Source organism: Carassius auratus, chromosome 47 (genome assembly GCF_003368295.1).
Source record: "Carassius auratus strain Wakin chromosome 47, ASM336829v1, whole genome shotgun sequence".
NCBI lineage: Eukaryota > Metazoa > Chordata > Actinopteri > Cypriniformes > Cyprinidae > Carassius > Carassius auratus.
In genome coordinates this window covers 5381114-5398873 of record NC_039289.1, presented here as the reverse complement: position 1 = coordinate 5398873, position 17760 = coordinate 5381114, and the positions used below count along the sequence as shown (strand labels likewise).

The 17760-nt window shown below is 35.5% G+C and overlaps 1 protein-coding gene and 1 long non-coding RNA gene across 3 annotated transcripts in view; both read left to right on the top strand.

Annotated features, from left to right (window-relative positions):
- LOC113064889 (neurocan core protein-like) overlaps positions 1–9904 on the top strand; it is a 102043-nt gene extending 92139 nt beyond the window's left edge. For both annotated transcript variants that reach the window (XM_026235884.1, XM_026235882.1), the window contains exons 12-15: positions 519–601; positions 1597–1741; positions 8976–9158; positions 9249–9904. In XM_026235884.1, coding sequence (XP_026091669.1) covers positions 519–601; positions 1597–1741; positions 8976–9158; positions 9249–9367 — 530 coding nt within the window. In that variant the 3' untranslated portion in view covers positions 9368–9904. The remainder of the gene's footprint in view (positions 1–518; positions 602–1596; positions 1742–8975; positions 9159–9248) is intronic.
- A 3968-nt stretch (positions 9905–13872) lies between these two features.
- Positions 13873–15282, top strand: LOC113064603 (uncharacterized). Its single transcript, XR_003278852.1, has 3 exons — positions 13873–14133; positions 14234–14290; positions 14629–15282. It is a non-coding gene; the product is annotated as an uncharacterized LOC113064603 (long non-coding RNA).
- The last annotated feature ends 2478 nt before the right edge of the window (positions 15283–17760 follow it).

Below are 17760 nucleotides of genomic sequence, written 5' to 3'. Positions count from 1 at the left end.
GCGCTCACCAAAAAGTGTGTTTAATCGCCTTGAAAATGGACATCTCCACCCCTGTAATAAAGGGGGCACAACCATTAGGAAGATTAATGGGCCCTGTAATGATGTTAATCAGTAACACCATGATTGAAATTCCATTACAACCAGACCAAAATAAATAAATAAAACAATCCTTGCAAATGCATCTTGGGGACAATCGGATGGCTTCTGGCTTGAACTTAATTTGTGATTGTGATAACACCATCATTTGGCTCCCAGTGGCCCTGTAGGAGGATAAAGCAGGCTATGACTTAAAGGGGAAGCATTAGCTCTGCATTTTATGACAGTAAGACCCTAAATACTCATGGTATGAACCTGGTCTTCAGTGGTGTTCCTGCTGGTTACACCTTATATCAATATAAAAGTCTTTATCTGGAATATGGCAAAAAATAGTGTGATTTAAAATATGTACTGGAAGTAAACTTCTAAATGAATGCATGCAAAAAATATGTTTTATGAAATGTCTTGTGATTTTACAACAGGACTGTGCCATGAAAACACATGGATTGGTTTGAGTGACAGGATGGTGGAAGACGACTTTCAGTGGACAGATAACATGGATCTGGTAAGAATTTATACAAAGTATACAAATTTGTATAATATTTTATATTTAAATTGGGTTTAACTGAAATATTGACATACTAAAACTAAATATTGAATTTAAATACTTATAAAAAATATATCACATTTAATATAAATATTTATATTATATAAATATCATTTTTATATTTGATTAGATTTTGTTATTGTATTTTGATATAAATTTTATTTATTCAAGTTTTTTTAATAGATGTTTTATTAGATTATTTCTATACTTAAAATATTTAATGGATATGTTGATTACATTTTATATTATATTTATTGTAAGAATTTTAATTAACATTTTAATATTTAATTAGATTTTTAATTTAGCCTTTATCCATCAACAAATTAAAAAAGTAATAATTTATCCATTTGCATTTAGTATTAGCTTTTTAATACATTTATATATACATATACATTTTATTTATTTGTGCATTTTAAATAGATGTTTTATTGAAATATTTATGTATTTATACTAGATATTTTATTGAAATATTTCCATCAACAGATAAAATATCGTATTTAATATAAATATATTTTATAGGATTTTTATAAAAAATTTAAATCATCAACATATATATTTATTATACAACAACATATAAATAAAATTTATTTTTAGGTCAATTTTAATTATTAAAACGTTTTAAATAGACGTTCCATTGAAACGTCTTAAACGAATTAATGTATTTTATTAAAATTATTAATTTATATCCATCTACATATAAATTATTACATTTATTATTTATTTTAAATAATATGAACAAGTGTCATAGTACAAGTATCATAACATACTGTATACTAAACCACTAACCAATTTATTTAGGCAACAAACAAGTTTAAATAATATATTATATCAGACCCATTAGGCATATCAGAAATCCCATTTGTAATGCAAGGGATATATAAGACGGTACACAAAATACCTAGTAAGGTCATGGGATTGGATTTAGCCCTGAAATATCCCCGTTCCTCCTCTAGCAATATGAGAACTGGAGGGAGAACCAGCCGGATAATTTCTTTGCGGGCGGAGAGGACTGTGTGGTGATGATCGCCCATGAGAACGGCAAATGGAACGATGTGCCCTGCAACTACAACCTGCCCTACATCTGCAAGAAAGACACAGGTGAGTAATTGAGAGGGGAGGCGCTGGAAAAGAGGACAAATACTGTACCGCCTCACTTTAAACCTCACTGCACTCTTTCCTCCAGTGCTGACCTCCTTTCGTTGACTTCTTCATGAAATGTTCCTCATTCGTTTATATCTCTTGCTGGGATTTGAAACCATCCTGCTTCATAAGTCATATCAACCACTTTCATGATACTTTTATGCTTTTCTTGACATTTTGAAGCTTGAAAATTTAAAGGGTTAGAAACCCCTGTTATCCTTAACTCACCTTCATGTCTCTCGAAAGCTGTTGGACTTACTTAATTTTAATTTTTTGACTTACTTACTTGCATTTTGTTTGAAGAATATTACCAAACCATTTTTCTCCCCAATGAATTTCATTATATGGAAGATTGATATCACAAATTCATTCCATTCCTCGCTTTCTTTTTACAGCATTCTGAACTTGTCATGTTAGTGTGTACAACTTCATTTCCAGCGGCTCTCCTTCCACCAAGTCATCTCACGTCTATCGCCATCAGACAATGACCCAAACAATAACCGTCACACATTTTGTTCTGAGGATGTGATGGTAGGTCCTCAGGAGGGCTGTGTGTTCAAAGCATCGATCATTACATGGCGAGCAAGACACTCTTCAGCCCACTCTTAGCTGTCTAGCTCTGACGCAATCTGCTTCACCCACAGCTCTATGGGCTCATTAGACTCGTTTTATCTGGTCATTTACATACAAAGCAGACTGAGTGTATGGAATCCGTAGGGTCTGTCTGCTCTAGCTAGATTTAAAGAGACACCTTGGGTTCACGAGGGCCAACCGGAGAACAGGTCCATCAGAGAATGCCTCTCAGGAGGCCAAGACCACGATGGACCTGCTCTGGAGAGCCATTGAAACACATTTCCCACTTCCTATTGGAATCCTGCCCTCCATTCCATAATTTAATACTCAGTTAATTATTAAAATGTGTTTGAGCTAACACGGAAGTAGGGGTGCGAAACTATGGGTATCTCAAGATTCGATTATGATTGAGAGGACCACGATTCGATTCGATTATGATTAACGATGCATCACAATGTTGTCACATATCTTGTACATCTATTAGGGGTGGGAATCTTCAGGCACTTCATGATCTGATCCTATTCCGATTCTGGGAGTCACGATCCGATTCCAAAACGATTCTTGATCTACATTTTTCCCCAATTAATTCTTCTGCTCTGCAAATACATCTTTACAGCCTTACATCTTAAACTAAATTGCAGTTATATGCTTTTTGTTTATAGTTGGAATCTCTGTATGTCAGTACTGCCATCTTCAAAATAGGGGTTTCATAATTCAGTTCAATTACGATTATCATTATCAACTCAATATCACGATGCATCACATTCTCAGTTTTCAATATTACTACACATGGCTACATATAAATTGAATATTACATTTATTTTATGCAACATTAACTTTATTTTTTATTATACAAGCACAGCAGGCTATTTTAAAAAAATATCTAAAATAAGTGTTCTTTAAGTGTCCAAAAGTTTACTGACAATTTTTTTTCCTCAGCACTATTGCCGTTTGATTATTACTGATGAGATCATAGAAACTGGCAGCTTTAACAGACTGCATTCACGCATTTCAATATCAGATGTTTTGTGTGTACATCAATTTCGTATAAAAGTATTTGAAAATGCAAGTGCATTTAACTGCAGCTGCAACTGAGCTTCAGGGCAACAAACACAAAGCGCACTTGAAAATCTGTCAGTGCGCAAATTTTGTGCATCTAATAGTATTGCATTCCAAATGGCATAAATTAAAGCATATCTAAAGTGAAACACGGCAGGTGGAAGCAAAGACTGTCAGGCAATGTGCACATGTCTCACAGCACAAATTCTGTGCAATGAAGCCCGTCATGTCTTTAGCGCGCACACGTGCCATATGCGCGAACAATTAACAAGCTCAGAATTTATTCTGAATCGTTAAAGAGAGAATCGTGATGTATCGGAGAATCTATTTTTTCTCCCACCCCTACACGGTAGGCTGGCTTAACGCATTTTGGCTTAGATGGTAGATATTAGGATTTTAAATGAGATGTTTAACTGCAGTATCTACATGTTTAAAGGAAATGTTTCGTATAATATTTATATCAAACTAATTATCAAGTTAAACTTTAAAATATTCAATTAAATATTTATATTAAAAGGGATTTTTATTTATTTATTAATATTTATCTATCCACAAATTAAATTTAATTAAATGTTTGAACTGGACCTGTTCTCCAGCTGGCCCTTGTGAACCTGAAGTGTCTCTTTAACTTTATATCTATTTATTTAAATGGAACACCATATATATTCAAACGTTAATTTAATTTTACATATTTTAGCAAACTTTTAAACAAATAAAATATAATTTTTAATATAAGTATTTTGTGTAGTAATAATGTTTACTGTTAGTTAATAAAATGAAATAATATTAATTAATATTAACTAGAAAATCTACCTGATTAATCACACATATTTGCTGAAATTAATCATGACTAATACCACCTAAAATGTATGATTTTAAATCAACTTTTATATTGCAATAATTTCATGTTAAATCTTCAAATTAATGTAGAAAAAATAATATTTAATATTTGTTTAAAGGCATTTTTTTAAGACTGAAGGCAAATATCACTGATACCAATACTACTGAAGTCTATATGAAATTGTTTTTCCCTAATATTTAACCATTGACTATAGTCATACAACATAATAGTATAATTGAGAGCTATCAGTTTGAATATTTATTCAACAAAAACAAAAAAAAAAATACAACTTCTAATTTAAGTGAACTTAAAACAAACCCATAAACCCATTATAATAAATGCCATATTTAGCTAACTGTGCCCTTCAGCAAGTAGGAAAAAATACAGAAATTGAATAAAGTTATCAAACACTAAATTCTCAATTAAATATAGATTAATTGTTAAAGCCACAGAAGTCATTGATTCCCTTTTTTTCCATTTGATTCTCTGATTAATAGAAATCACAGCAGCTGGTTATTCGATTATTCAGCTGCTTCAAGAGCTGCTGCTGCTGAACATGACGCAGATCTGACAAACATCCTATTTTCTCATAACTCTTTACCTTTTTTTCCCCACTTCAGCTCTTAAAGTCTCTAATAAGGTGACAAATTGAATCATGTGTGTTAAATGAGAGAGATTGTGGTGCTCCAGGACAGTTTGGAAAACCACAGAATTTCAGATACATCTTCTTAGATGTGACACTTACCGCATTTAAAGACGGCTTTAATCGCCTTTTCTAGTAACTTCATGACTTAACTGACGACATAGCTATGACATTTTATTTAAATATCTATATATTACCAGAGTAGGTCTATCATGGTCTGGTCTTCTGAAGGACCTGTTTTCCGTTTGGTCCTTGTGAACCCGAAGTGTCTCTTTAGATCTTGCTAGGGCAAATAGACTAGACTAAACCCCCACCACCTGCCTCGTTGTCACCTTTTGTCCATCAGCCCCCCATCATTCAAACTGTCACTGCTATTGACATGATATTAACTCACTGTATGTGCTTTAAACAGACATTCCACAATATCTGCAGCTAAGTTTCTCTCATGCTGTAATAGTTTTTTATGCTGAGCTCCAGATTTTGCTGGAGGTAAAGATGCCTGAATCCAGAGTGTTGAGCACAAGCCTCAGGGTAATGCTGACTCAGTTGAAGAACCCCTGTCTGTGTCTGTGTTATTGAATCACCTTGACTTTTGCCTGTCAGCTTTGATATTTGTATGAATGAGGTGAGACAAATCCTGGGGCATTCTGTGCGGTCTGGTCAATATGATAGCGCTACGATAAACCTCTTTCCCTTTGTCCTCTGCAAAAATGCTTCAACTTGCAGTTGGATTGCAAAAAAGGAAATCTGTTATCAGTCAGTTCATATGTGCAAGGTAACCTGCCGCATATGGCATAAGATATATAAACAACATGTATAAAAAATAAATAAACAACATATATAAAAAAAAAATAAGGCAAATTAAAAAAATGGCATTATATATTTTAGTTTTATAATTAAAATACATAATTCATTAATAAAATAAAAAACTATTCTTATATTTAATTACTAAATTAATATATGTATTAGTTTAATGACGTCAATATTAAATGTATTACTTTAAAAATATATATATTTATGTATTTAGATACACATTTTTGTTAGAATTTATAATGGAAAAAAAAGATATGATATATATATTAGGGATGCCGCGGTAATGCCGGTTATGTGATTAGTAGTAAATCTCCATCACCTGCTTTCAGATGGAGCAGCATTTACTACACAGAGCCGTAGTTCTCTGACAAGCTATATAAATTTGTGTTCATAATCACAGACAATATAATCGTAGGATTATGAAATCGACGAAATCATTCGCGATAAGGACATCTGTTTTCGTAGCTTCTCAGTGAACTACGGCTATGTAAAGTAAATGCTGCTCCATCTGAGAGCACATGAAAATACCACATTTATTAACATTTTTACTCCAAATTCACTTCATAACGTCAGTCGAGTGTTTAAAATAAATCCTTCTGTGAGATGATGTGGCTTCTTAAACGGAATAATTAATGCACACATTATTTCAATGTATTCTAAGCAGAGATAAAGGCTATATTGATTAGCATTTCTTTATATTCTTTATTAGGATGAAAATTATAAGAAGAACTCCGATAAACCATATTTTGCTGTAGTCATGTTTTTATTGGTCATGTTTGATCAATTTAATTAGTTAAATATTCTGTTTATTCAGCTGCAGTGAATAAATGCAGGCATTTCCTGGATTTCTTCTGCGGGGCATATTTGGATTTTCCACTCGAGAGCGCCCTCTGGCCTTCGGACTGAGGACGGATAACTGTTGATTAAAAAACTGTGCTTCACTGAAAGATAGGCATGACAAACACAGCTTTTTCCTAATCACGATTTATCACCTTTACGATTTAATTCCGAATTGTGCATCCCTACTATGAAGTAGATGTATGTATTTAATGTAAACTGATGTGCGCGACCTGCAAAGCACGATAAGGTCGTGCAGATGTGCGAGCTTGTAGAGCAAATATTGCTTTCTTACAGACTTCACTGGAAAGTTTGTTCAGTCAGATATGTCAAAAGCAAGCAAATAGAATAATACACAAGTTACTTGACGATAAAGAGAAAGTGAGGAGACAAGAGACAGCACACATTTCTGTAGCATGAACTTGATTGCTGTGCACTTATTTAGTACATGCATCATTTGGATTAAAACTAAATTGTAAATACAAAACAAACAAAAATTACAGGGGCATTTACTATAAACAACAATTATTTTAAACATCAAACATACGTGACTTTATTTAAAGTGAAAGCGAAACTAGTAGCCTGTTCTGTACAAAACAAATGTGTGCTCACATTGTGCCTTTTTTTTTTATAGCTTGACGTTAATTGCATTATATTAGTGATTTTGGAATATAAATCGCAGCACATTTCTGATGATAAAAAAATGCATTTTCTATTTCAGAAAACATGTTCTTTTCAAAATATCTAAAAAAAAAATTGTAAATATTTTTTATTTCAGTTAATAATTTTCTATTTATTCATTTATTTATCTGTTTATTAACCCTAAGTAGAAAATATACGTAATTTATTAAATATAATAATTTATTATTTGTTACTCATTGCTTTGTTTGGCTTTGTTTTTGTTAATTAGTTACTAAAACTTTTAAAATAATATATTTGTTGAAAATCTACAATGGAATATAGAATAAAGTGGCATTCATAAATTTTTAAGCATGGTTTAGTTTTCCAAATACTTTTTGAGGCCACTGTACCTAAGTGTACAGTGTATCCAGGATTGACTATTGATTTTATGGTCCATTATTTATTTATGATTTATTGCTGAATCAGAGCTCAGCTTGTGTGGATGGAGGACAGCTGCTGAGTGCATAAATGAGTGTTTTTAAGTGTAACATTTGCCTCCTCTCCTCAACACAGAAGGTCATACCTCTTTCCCTCCAGACAAAGAAGCTCCCCACCAAAAAATACATGAAAAGAAATGTGTACCAGATGAATTCCAGCTCATACTATGACTGATTAGGTGGCAATTCCTGCCCGTCCTGAGCGACAGATAACCTGCAGTTCCTTCCCAGAATTGATTCGATTCTGAAAAAAACTGTGAAATCCTGCATGGAGGTTAATGGCACGACTTGCTCCGGAGCATTTGATAAAGAAAATCTTACTTGAAGGAGAAAAGCTAAACTGCCAAGGCCATAAAGTCTGTCGGAGTGAAGACATTAAACACTCAAATCACAGGTCAGCTTTATGATGTTTCGCTGCAAATGAAGAAGCTGAGGAGATTATAGTGTTCAGCCATGGATTATAGGTTTGCTGTTCGGAGAGTATGAATGTACGGGGAGCCTTATACCACAGGCTAATTTGTGCCTGTGTCAGGATTGGTTCCCTGCAGTGTTTACTGGCCCACCGCAAACAAAGAACAGGCCAACTCCTGCATCTTCAGACAAGCAATACATGAGTTTCAGCTCCAAGGGCGCCACCTAAGGAAAGAAAAAGAAGCTGCAGCTCTTTAAACCTGTTTAATGAGATGAATCACCGTGAGACACCGCTGTAGAAGAGTATGCCCCTAGGCTCTGGTGCTTTAGGGTTGAATTAGACCACAGCAGGGAATGCTGTTCATTTGTTTTTATGCACCATGCCTGCTGTGTCTGTAGAAAAGGATTTCGCTATGTTAAAAATCTTGAACATCCAACAACATTTGAAACCCATGACATAAGTATAAACTAGCATTAATATAAGTATTCAATGATAAAAAAAAGTATAATTTATTTTATCCATCAGGAATTGATTAGTCTTAAAAAATAGTTGTTATATATATATATAATATTATTCTATTTTTATAATAATATATTATTATAACATATTATATAAATGTTTTATATAATTACATTTTATGATTATTTGAGAATTATTTTATTTTTTAGCTTTTTAGTTTTTAGTGTTTTATTTCTTTTTATTTCATTTAAAGTCATATAGCCATTGATTACTCATTATCAGTTATATCTTTGATAAATAATTATCATATCTGAGTGAATTTCAGTAACGGTGCATAATTTCCAAGAACATGTTTTAAGAAAGAATGTTGATTCGTTTGAAACTGATTTGAGATTTATTTATGTTTTCGTGAGCCTACGTTATTGTCTTTTTTGCAGTACTATGTGGAGCTCCGCCCTCCATGGACAACGCTTTCCTGATTGGTCGGAAGCGTTCGCATTATGACATACACTCTGTAGTGCGTTACCAGTGTGGAGACGGTTTCCTCCAGCGCCACATTCCCACCATCAAGTGTCGTGCCAATGGCAAATGGGACCGACCCAAGATCATCTGTACAAAGTGTGAGTGTCCCAATTGTATTCTCTAAATGTAAATATCGAGAACCAAGTAGACAGATTCTTTCACTTAATTATTCTTTTTTGTATCCTCAGCAAGGAGATCTCACCGCTACAGACGCCACCACCACAAGTCCCACCACGAGCGCAGAAAGCACAAGAGGCACGGTTCAGGTGGTCATCGAGGTCAAAAGGAGGGTCACAGCCATTTCTAACCAAATAATCCCCTCCTTTCCGTCAGCTTTTCGCCTAAACCTCCTTATCTTTGATATCCGACAGCCTTTCACCTCCCCCCTTCTCGTCTGGTTCTACCCTCTTCATGATCCGAGGGGGCACTGCTGGACATCACAAGGACTATAACAATTTGACTTTTCCGTCTATTTATCCGTTAATGTTATATCTCATTTTAGTAGATCCACCATGAAGAAATTTCTTTCGTACATTCAATGTAGAAACCACTGTAGGTAATTATGTATTTTTACATAAGCATTAATTGAGCGGATGGGTTGGTAATACATGTAAATATTGCATTTTGTTTCAAAACGCTGGATCAAATCAAAACGGACAGGAAATGCTTGGGATTGGTTAGCTTATGCAGTATTTCTTGACTGTTTTGACCCTGGTTTGCTCTTTGTAAGACATTAACCTAATTTATACAGTATTTCTTAGTATTTATATGTGTTTTGAGTTGAGAGGACTGGTGTTAATCTGGATTTTACATGAAAATTAAATCACACTCACGTCATTCCAAACCCGTATGATTTTATTTCTTCCATCGAACACAAAAGGGCATGAACGACTTGCGACAGGAGATGTCAAATTTAAAAATGGCTAAAAACACCATGAACGTAGTTGTGCACTGCATTTGACCTCTTCTGAAGCCGTACGATAGATTTGTGCATAAAACAGACTGAAGTTATTTATAATCAAAAGTTGGTATTCTATTGTAGCGTTCACTGGAATGGGAGATTTTATCGCACTGATGTCAAACTGGCAACTTGATGATGAACAAGATTTCAGATCTGTTTTTGCGAATAATCATTGAATTCTTGCGTTTTCAAGTTTTAAGTCTAGTTTATTTATAGAGCCTTTTCCACTACAATGAGACTAAATAAAAAGAAATACAAATAAAAAGAAAATAACAAAAAGACAAAAATCAATAACAGACAAAATAAAAGATAACAACAACATCAAAGAGAAAATAAAACAAAGTAGAATGTCCAAATTGCAACATTTAAAAGCCATAGAGAACAAGTAACGAGATTTAAAAATGTCAGTTGAAGACACAGATCTGATTTCAGGTGGAAGGGTATTCCACAGTCTTGGAGCAGCAATGGAAAATACCCCATCGCCGTTAGTTTTCAGGCGGGTTTTCGGAATTGAGAGTAGGAAACAATTTAGTGATCTTTGAGGTCTACAATAATTGATGTGAATCAGATTTGTAATATATTCTGGAGCCATACCATGGACAGCTTGATAGAAGTAGAGCAACTCCTTATAAAGAATCTGATATTTAACCGGAAACAAGTGAAGCCAAAACTGGTGTAATATACTCTCTTTTCTTTGTGCTAGTGAGGAGCCTTGCAGCTGCATTCAGGACAAATTTCAATTTTACTTAGTCTCAAATAAAATGCATTACAATAATCCAAGTTGGGTGCTATAGATGCTAATCTCAAGATCAGCAACAAACACTAAAAAATATTTAATTTTTGCAATAGTTCTCAACTGAAAAAAGCTACAGTACTTTTACCACACATTTAATCTAATCATCAAATGTTAGTGCTGAGTCAATAGATTACAACCAGATTCCTTATCTGGGACAGCACAATTGTTGACCATGGATCTAAAACATCTTTTATGTTACTGTCAAGCCAGTTTGGCCCAAAAATCACAACTTTTTTATTAAATCGCATTATAGCTAGAGACCAGCACTTATTCTCCTCAAGACAGGATAACAAAGATGAGTGAGAAGTTCTCCAGGTTTAATAGGCAAGTTAAATCAGAATATCATTGGCATAAAGATGATACGACATACTGTGTTTTTTAAAAACAAGATCTAAGGGCAGCAAGAATAAAGAAAACAGAATAGGCCCTAAAATGGAGCCCTGAGGAACTCAACAGTCAATAGAAATAAAATCAGCTCTTTCACCAAGCAAACCTGAGGGCAAAACATCCCAACTGGAAGCTGAATATTTCAATCGAGCAATCAGGTTTGTGTGTTTCCTCACACAAACTTATCAAATATCTTGAGAAGGAGAATATAGCACACATATAGTCATGTAAACCACTTTTATGATATTTTTATAGTGTGTTTTGTCATTTTAGGAGCTGTTACAGCCCCAGTTTCCACTGGAAAGTAGCAGCTTGGACACTCTACAAGGTATCTTCTTTCATGCTCCACGGACAAAAGAAAGTAATACGGGTTTGAAGCGGCATTAGCTTAAATAAACGATGACAGACTTTTCATGTTCGGGGTCAAACTATTCCTTCAAGTTCTTTAAAAGCCTTTAACTAGTTGTTACGCAGATATGTTTTAACCATTGAGCAAAGATTTCCTATCTTTCAGAGGTATAGACTTTTGAGTGACTAGAATGAATTAGATAAAATGTGCCACCATAAAATCCCCCTTACTTGTGGTCCCTCCATCTGTTGTTGATGTTCTGTGTCATGATCTCCCACTTTCTGACCCACAGAAGAGAAGTTGTCCTGTCAGAGCCTGTCGGCGAGAAAAAGAGCGAGAATTAGAGTGAAGAAAAGAGAGGTTTGACTTGCTAGTCTTAATTGCACTTGACTACATATACTTCATACCAAACCGAGCCAGAGAAAGGGACTTTTAACAGCCTTGGGGATCGTTGCACCCATAATTAGCTTCTGGAAGTAGAACACTTAAGGAAGAAATGAAATAAGGATGGATACTAATGTGTGGGATGACAATGAAAACAAAGAATCCAGATGGCGAGATATCACATACAGGTTAGGTGTTAAAAGTGCTCATGGGATACCTCCGGCACTTAAGATCAGGAGGTTAAAAAGGAAAGGCTCAAACAGAAAAAAGCCAGTTGAGAGGCAGCATTTGGCCTTCTGTTCCCTTTAGAGTGAAAGATATGGTCTGGGCTCACTGTGGTTTCCAAAAGCACACTTTTTCTTCCCTACCAGGTGCGTGTCCTGTTTTTCAAAGAGTACTGCGACAGCTGACTCAAAAATGAGGACCGCTTCTTATTCTCTGCCCTATCAACTATCCTCCTTACCTTAAAAAAGGGCAGACTCTTTCTTTTTCACAGCGCATTTCTCTAATGCCGGGATTTGTGCTTATCTCTCCCTGTTCCTCAATTTCCCCGTGAGATTGCAAACGTAGCCCAGTTTTCCACCAACTTCTTTTCAACGTCAGCGTTCCCCCTTCTTTCCTTCTCTACCTTTATCCACCATTTGTTTTTTTAAATGAAATAGCCCAAAATTCAAAAGAGAATGAAAATCCAATTCGTTTTAATATCGGAACAATTAATCTTTTTGTTCCAAGAAAACGTTGTTAATGTTGAGGTTATTGCACCTATTTTCTTCCTGTAAGAAAATGATTATTTTAGTTTTGAAAAAGCTGATTTTGAACATTTTGACGTTCAGTCAAAATCAGAGGAAAGTGTTATGTGGAGGGGTAGGGATGAACTCAGTAACAGACGGGAAGTACAACACAAGATTTATTTACACGAAAAAAGGGGAAAACAAAACCCACGAGGGGGAAAACAAGGACTAGGGCAGATACAAAATAACTTAACAGGACTGAGTTAACAAGATAAACAAAGACTCAAAACACAAGAACACTAACTGCAAATAAACACTCAAGGTTATACGAAGACTTCTTAAAGGGGTTACAAGAATACAATATCTCACAAGGCTGACATGTAGAAACACATAAGAGGAACAATGAACCGACAAAAGACAGAGCACACTAGGGGATCTAAATAGGAGAACTAATTAAGACACAACAGGTGGCACAGATAAGGCAATCACGACAAGACCAGGATAACAAGGGGGCGGGGCAAGGGGACGAGACAACACAAGCACATGACCCAAAGACAAGGCCATGTGCTTGTACACAAAACATGGGTCTGTCATGATCCTGCCTCAAGACTAGAGAAAAGTCAGGACATGAAGACAGAATCATGACAGAAAGTGTATTTGTAATAGATACATTCGTTTAAGTTGCTATAATTTTGAAGTATATTCAATTTAATAATTAAATTTAGCATTATTGTATTGTTTGTTTGTTTGTGTGTGTTGAGTATTTAAGTATTTGCATTATGGTGATAGTATTTTCAGAGGAAAATGTGGTTAATTTTCTTGTAAATAATGTCACAATGCAAAACAAAATCTATCCTCAAAGCAAAATTACAAAAATTACGTTTTTCTTTTGATTCTGTGGGTAAATAATTACCTGTTCTGGGCTGGTTTCATATAATTCGTTCTAATGCCAATGCATGATTTCCATCGAACAGGAGGTGTACACGTGTTATGCAATTTATCTGTCAAAATCTGGTTCTGATACCCAGTATCCTAATAATCCATATTAGCTGCTAATGTACATCTATATCACACTAATAGCTCTTTACAGCCCTCAGCTGAGGCTAGTGAAGGAAGGCAGATGGCTAATAATGTGGTAACTTAATTGCGAACCTAGATTATAAAAATGAACCTCTAAACAAAGAATGTTCACAGCTGTCTTTTGGCAGGCAATCTGAAGAACTATAAGAGGCAGCTGCGTGGTTTTCTTGTGGCGAGTTTTCTGACTAATTGCCACAGAGCAATTGCTGTTCCAGAGGTTGTTACGCTAGCTGCGCCACCCCTTTGTAGCTACATTCATGGAACATATTCTTATTTAGGCTTGTTTGCATGGCTCGTCAAATAGATTTGTCAAGAAGAATATGCAAAATACTCTCGCAATAGCCTCTGGCGCTTTGTTTGTTGTCTGCTGCTGCAGCCGAGAATGGTGTTTTTTTTTCCATTTACCCCATTTTGATACAATGTTCATGTTGTATTGAGATGTTAACCTTGTTCTTTTCATATTTGCATGATTGTTGGGGGTAAAGAGGAAGCTGCGTAGGTGAGACAGGAGCACAATGTCCTCTTTTTAATCAGGCCCGCAGGTAACGCCACATCTATCATCAACTTCAAAAATATCGCGGCAAGAGTAGCACATCTGAATTTTTAGTGTGTTATCTTCATCTGCTGGAAATGGCTTTGATTGGATGGTGTCAGAAAGGAAATTACCATGATAAAGAAGCCACCGGTGGCAGTGGGGACTGTTCTGGAAATCACTGCTGCTTAGTATACTTCACCCAAACCTCCGGCTTTCCCTGTTCACCTAAACCCTTCTTACATAGTCTGCCCTTTACCTCATATAAATCTCTATAGACACATAATCTTATCTGTAAATTCCATCCCAGCTTGCTTTCATATCATTACAGACAACTTTGTCTTGCAGGTCGTTCTTTTGATGATAGCACTGATGGAGAGGACCTTAAAGAAGACTCTGTGATACCGATTAATATGGTTGGGTCTCTAGATTTACACTGATTTCTTTTTGGACAAGGTTCGAGGATTTTGATTCCTCTTATGAATTTCGGTTTACTTTTCAGAATCAAGCATATGAGACTTTTCCTGTATGTTTTTAAACTCTTATCTCTGTCTATTTATTATTTGTTGGCTTGAAGGGCACCCTGGCATTATTAATGATGACCCAGAATTCCCTGCTGTTACAAGCAGTAAACAACCTTGTGACAAAACCATGAAATCTTTTGACCCCACTCCCCAGCTCGGTGATGTACATACTTCCTGATGTTTTTTTCTTATTTTTTATGAATGTATATATTTATTTTATTTTTTTAAAATGAAATCTGGATGTGTTTGTTGCTTCGAGACCCTGAACCTTAGTCACACAGGCTAACTCTCCGTTCTCTGAACGTACTTTACTGCTACATCAAACACCATCTTCTACACTGAGATACTGTTGTTTTCTTAAAGCGTTTCCTTCACCGGTCCATGTGTGTTATTCAATATTTATTGATGTTCTTATGAATTCTAGTTCTGTCATCGTATTATCTTCTTTACCGAACCAGTGGTCAATTAAAAACCTTGGATGGGATTGGTAATACCATTGAATTGGTCATATCTTTTGCAGTTGTTTGTTGCAAATTACACATTCTTATGGTATTTTGTCATTAACTAAATATTTACACCCAGTGGCGTAGCGGACGGGCTTGTAGGGCACGCAATGCAGGGCCCCCCAAAAATTGACTAGAATAAATAATTAAAGCGTTTTTATAACGTGAACTTATAGGACTTTTATTTTGGTAGTAATTACAGCCTACCATGTTTGGCGATTATGACCATATCTGTTGTCCTTGTTATCCAATCACGATTAAGAATTTCCGCCACTGTTTAGAGAGTGAAGCTTATGAGCGCAAAATGAGTAAAAGAAAATATGTCAGCGGAGCTCAAAAACAGACTAACCAACACCGAAAAGAGCAATTCAATGCAAAACTACAGGACCGACTTTCTGAACTTGCGATACTCAGCATTGAAAGCCATCACGCGTGTCAGATGGACATAACAGAAATTGTCAAGGACTTTGCGCAAAAAAATGCTAGGAGAAAAGGGCGCTTTGGAGGATTTTAAAGGTAATATATATTACCTTTATTGAATGTTAAACGTCATGAATCTTTGTTGTATACTGCAGATAGAAAAAATATTTTGACGTCATGTGCTCCCTTTGCATTTTAACAAGTTAATGCTGTTTTATTGTTGGTGTTTCTTTTATTCTTTCTTTTTTTGTGAAATGTTGTTAATAAATAAATACGAAATAATTACATACTATTAAATTCCACAGTACTAATTCACGATTTTGAATGTTTACACCGCAGTAATTTAGATGAACTATCCCTATAAGAAACAAACTTAAACATTATAACTCAAGGGCCTTCCAAGTTACTGATCATTTAATGCTCGTTAATCAAATTTGAAGTAGTTTGGTTTAGCCAGGATATATTTTCAGCCTCTGATTTGCTGCCACAATCTTTTTGTTTTGTTTAATCTTTCTCTTTCCCTCCGTCAATGGACTCGGGTTCTTATCGGGCCATTTGCTTACAAGAAGAGTGTGGTGAATAATTCATACTCGCTGTGTATCTCTGACTACCTCTGCTTTATCTGTTCATGTCAGATTCAAGGTCTTTGGATGTTCCATCCTCGCACTGAGAAGCGAGACATTGTAAATATTCCTGTATCTGCCCCTGTGCAGGGCTATGATTCTCACGTTTAATAAACAGGTGAGCTCAAGACTCAGGAGAGCACTGAAATGCAACGGAACAAGGTGTTAGTCAGGCAATATCTAAGATTTCTATTCATCCAGACATACAATTTAAAAATGAATCACTTGTGTAATGAAAAAGCACCCTGTTGAGATCAAAGAGGTCGGATCTTTTTATAAGCGCAGCTCTTAAATGGACAGTTCACCCCAAAATGCGAATGATGTCATTATTTACGAACCTACATGTTATTTCACATGAGGGTGAGTAAATGACAAAATATTCATTTTCAGTGGACTGTTCCTTTAAATTTATTTGGACAGTTTAACCGTTGAAACTGGATGAGCTACTCTGATCTGAATAAATTCCAAGCTAGTATAATTTCGCAGCTGTAGTGGGAGATCTTTCTGCATGTGCTAGACTCTCCCGGTGTTCCAAGGGCACGCTGTCCTCATTAGACGCCAAGCTGTGGAATCTAGTTAGTGTTGCTCTCAAGATGACCTAGGCATTTTTCCAACTGCAAAAACACATCCCTGTTTTACTGTGGAGCCTTCTGAACCAGTTACTATTCTGGGAGGGATATGATTTTGAAGAAGCATAAGCTTCTATAAATATTATGCATCTCATCCAAGAACTTTTTCGCTGACTGAAGCTAAGTGTGCTAATAGCATCTGAATTGCCAGATTTCCCCGGATTTGCTTTCTGTAAGTGTTCTTCACCATAAATCAACAGCATTTGAAAAACTGTAACAGGCAACTATCTCTGCTATTTATTTAGTTGCCATATTAGCATCGTGAGTCAGTGTTGAGGTTAATTCCTATTCTTGACTTCATTTATCATTCCAGTAGGTAAACTGATGAATACACAAGGTCTGCTAAGCCTTCGCAAGAGCCGCATTTAACAGTATAATGATGTTTTTGCAGATGGTTGCTGAGTCCTTAGCTGCTAATAGCTTTTTAAAGTACTGCAGGAAGCAAAGCAGACCAAAAACAAAAAAAACAAAGTTGCAGACAAATAAAAACATCCTTCTGCTCGAGTCCATCTGGGCTGGTGAGTCCTAGTGTACCTTTGTTGTGGGTCTACGGTTGATGATCCAAAAATCTTCCTTCATTAAGCAGCTTAGCTCATCTTCAGTTCAACAGGATTCCAATGCATTGGTGGCTCCAGGCATAGCTAATCGATAAGAGTCCTCTTATTTCTAGTCTCACTCCAATTGGGCAGTGCTGCCGTGCTCCAGGGAAGAACTCAACCTTCATGGCTTGGAAGTGCCATGTTTTAGTGTTTCGTAAAGCCGGTTGTGGGTTTTATTGCTC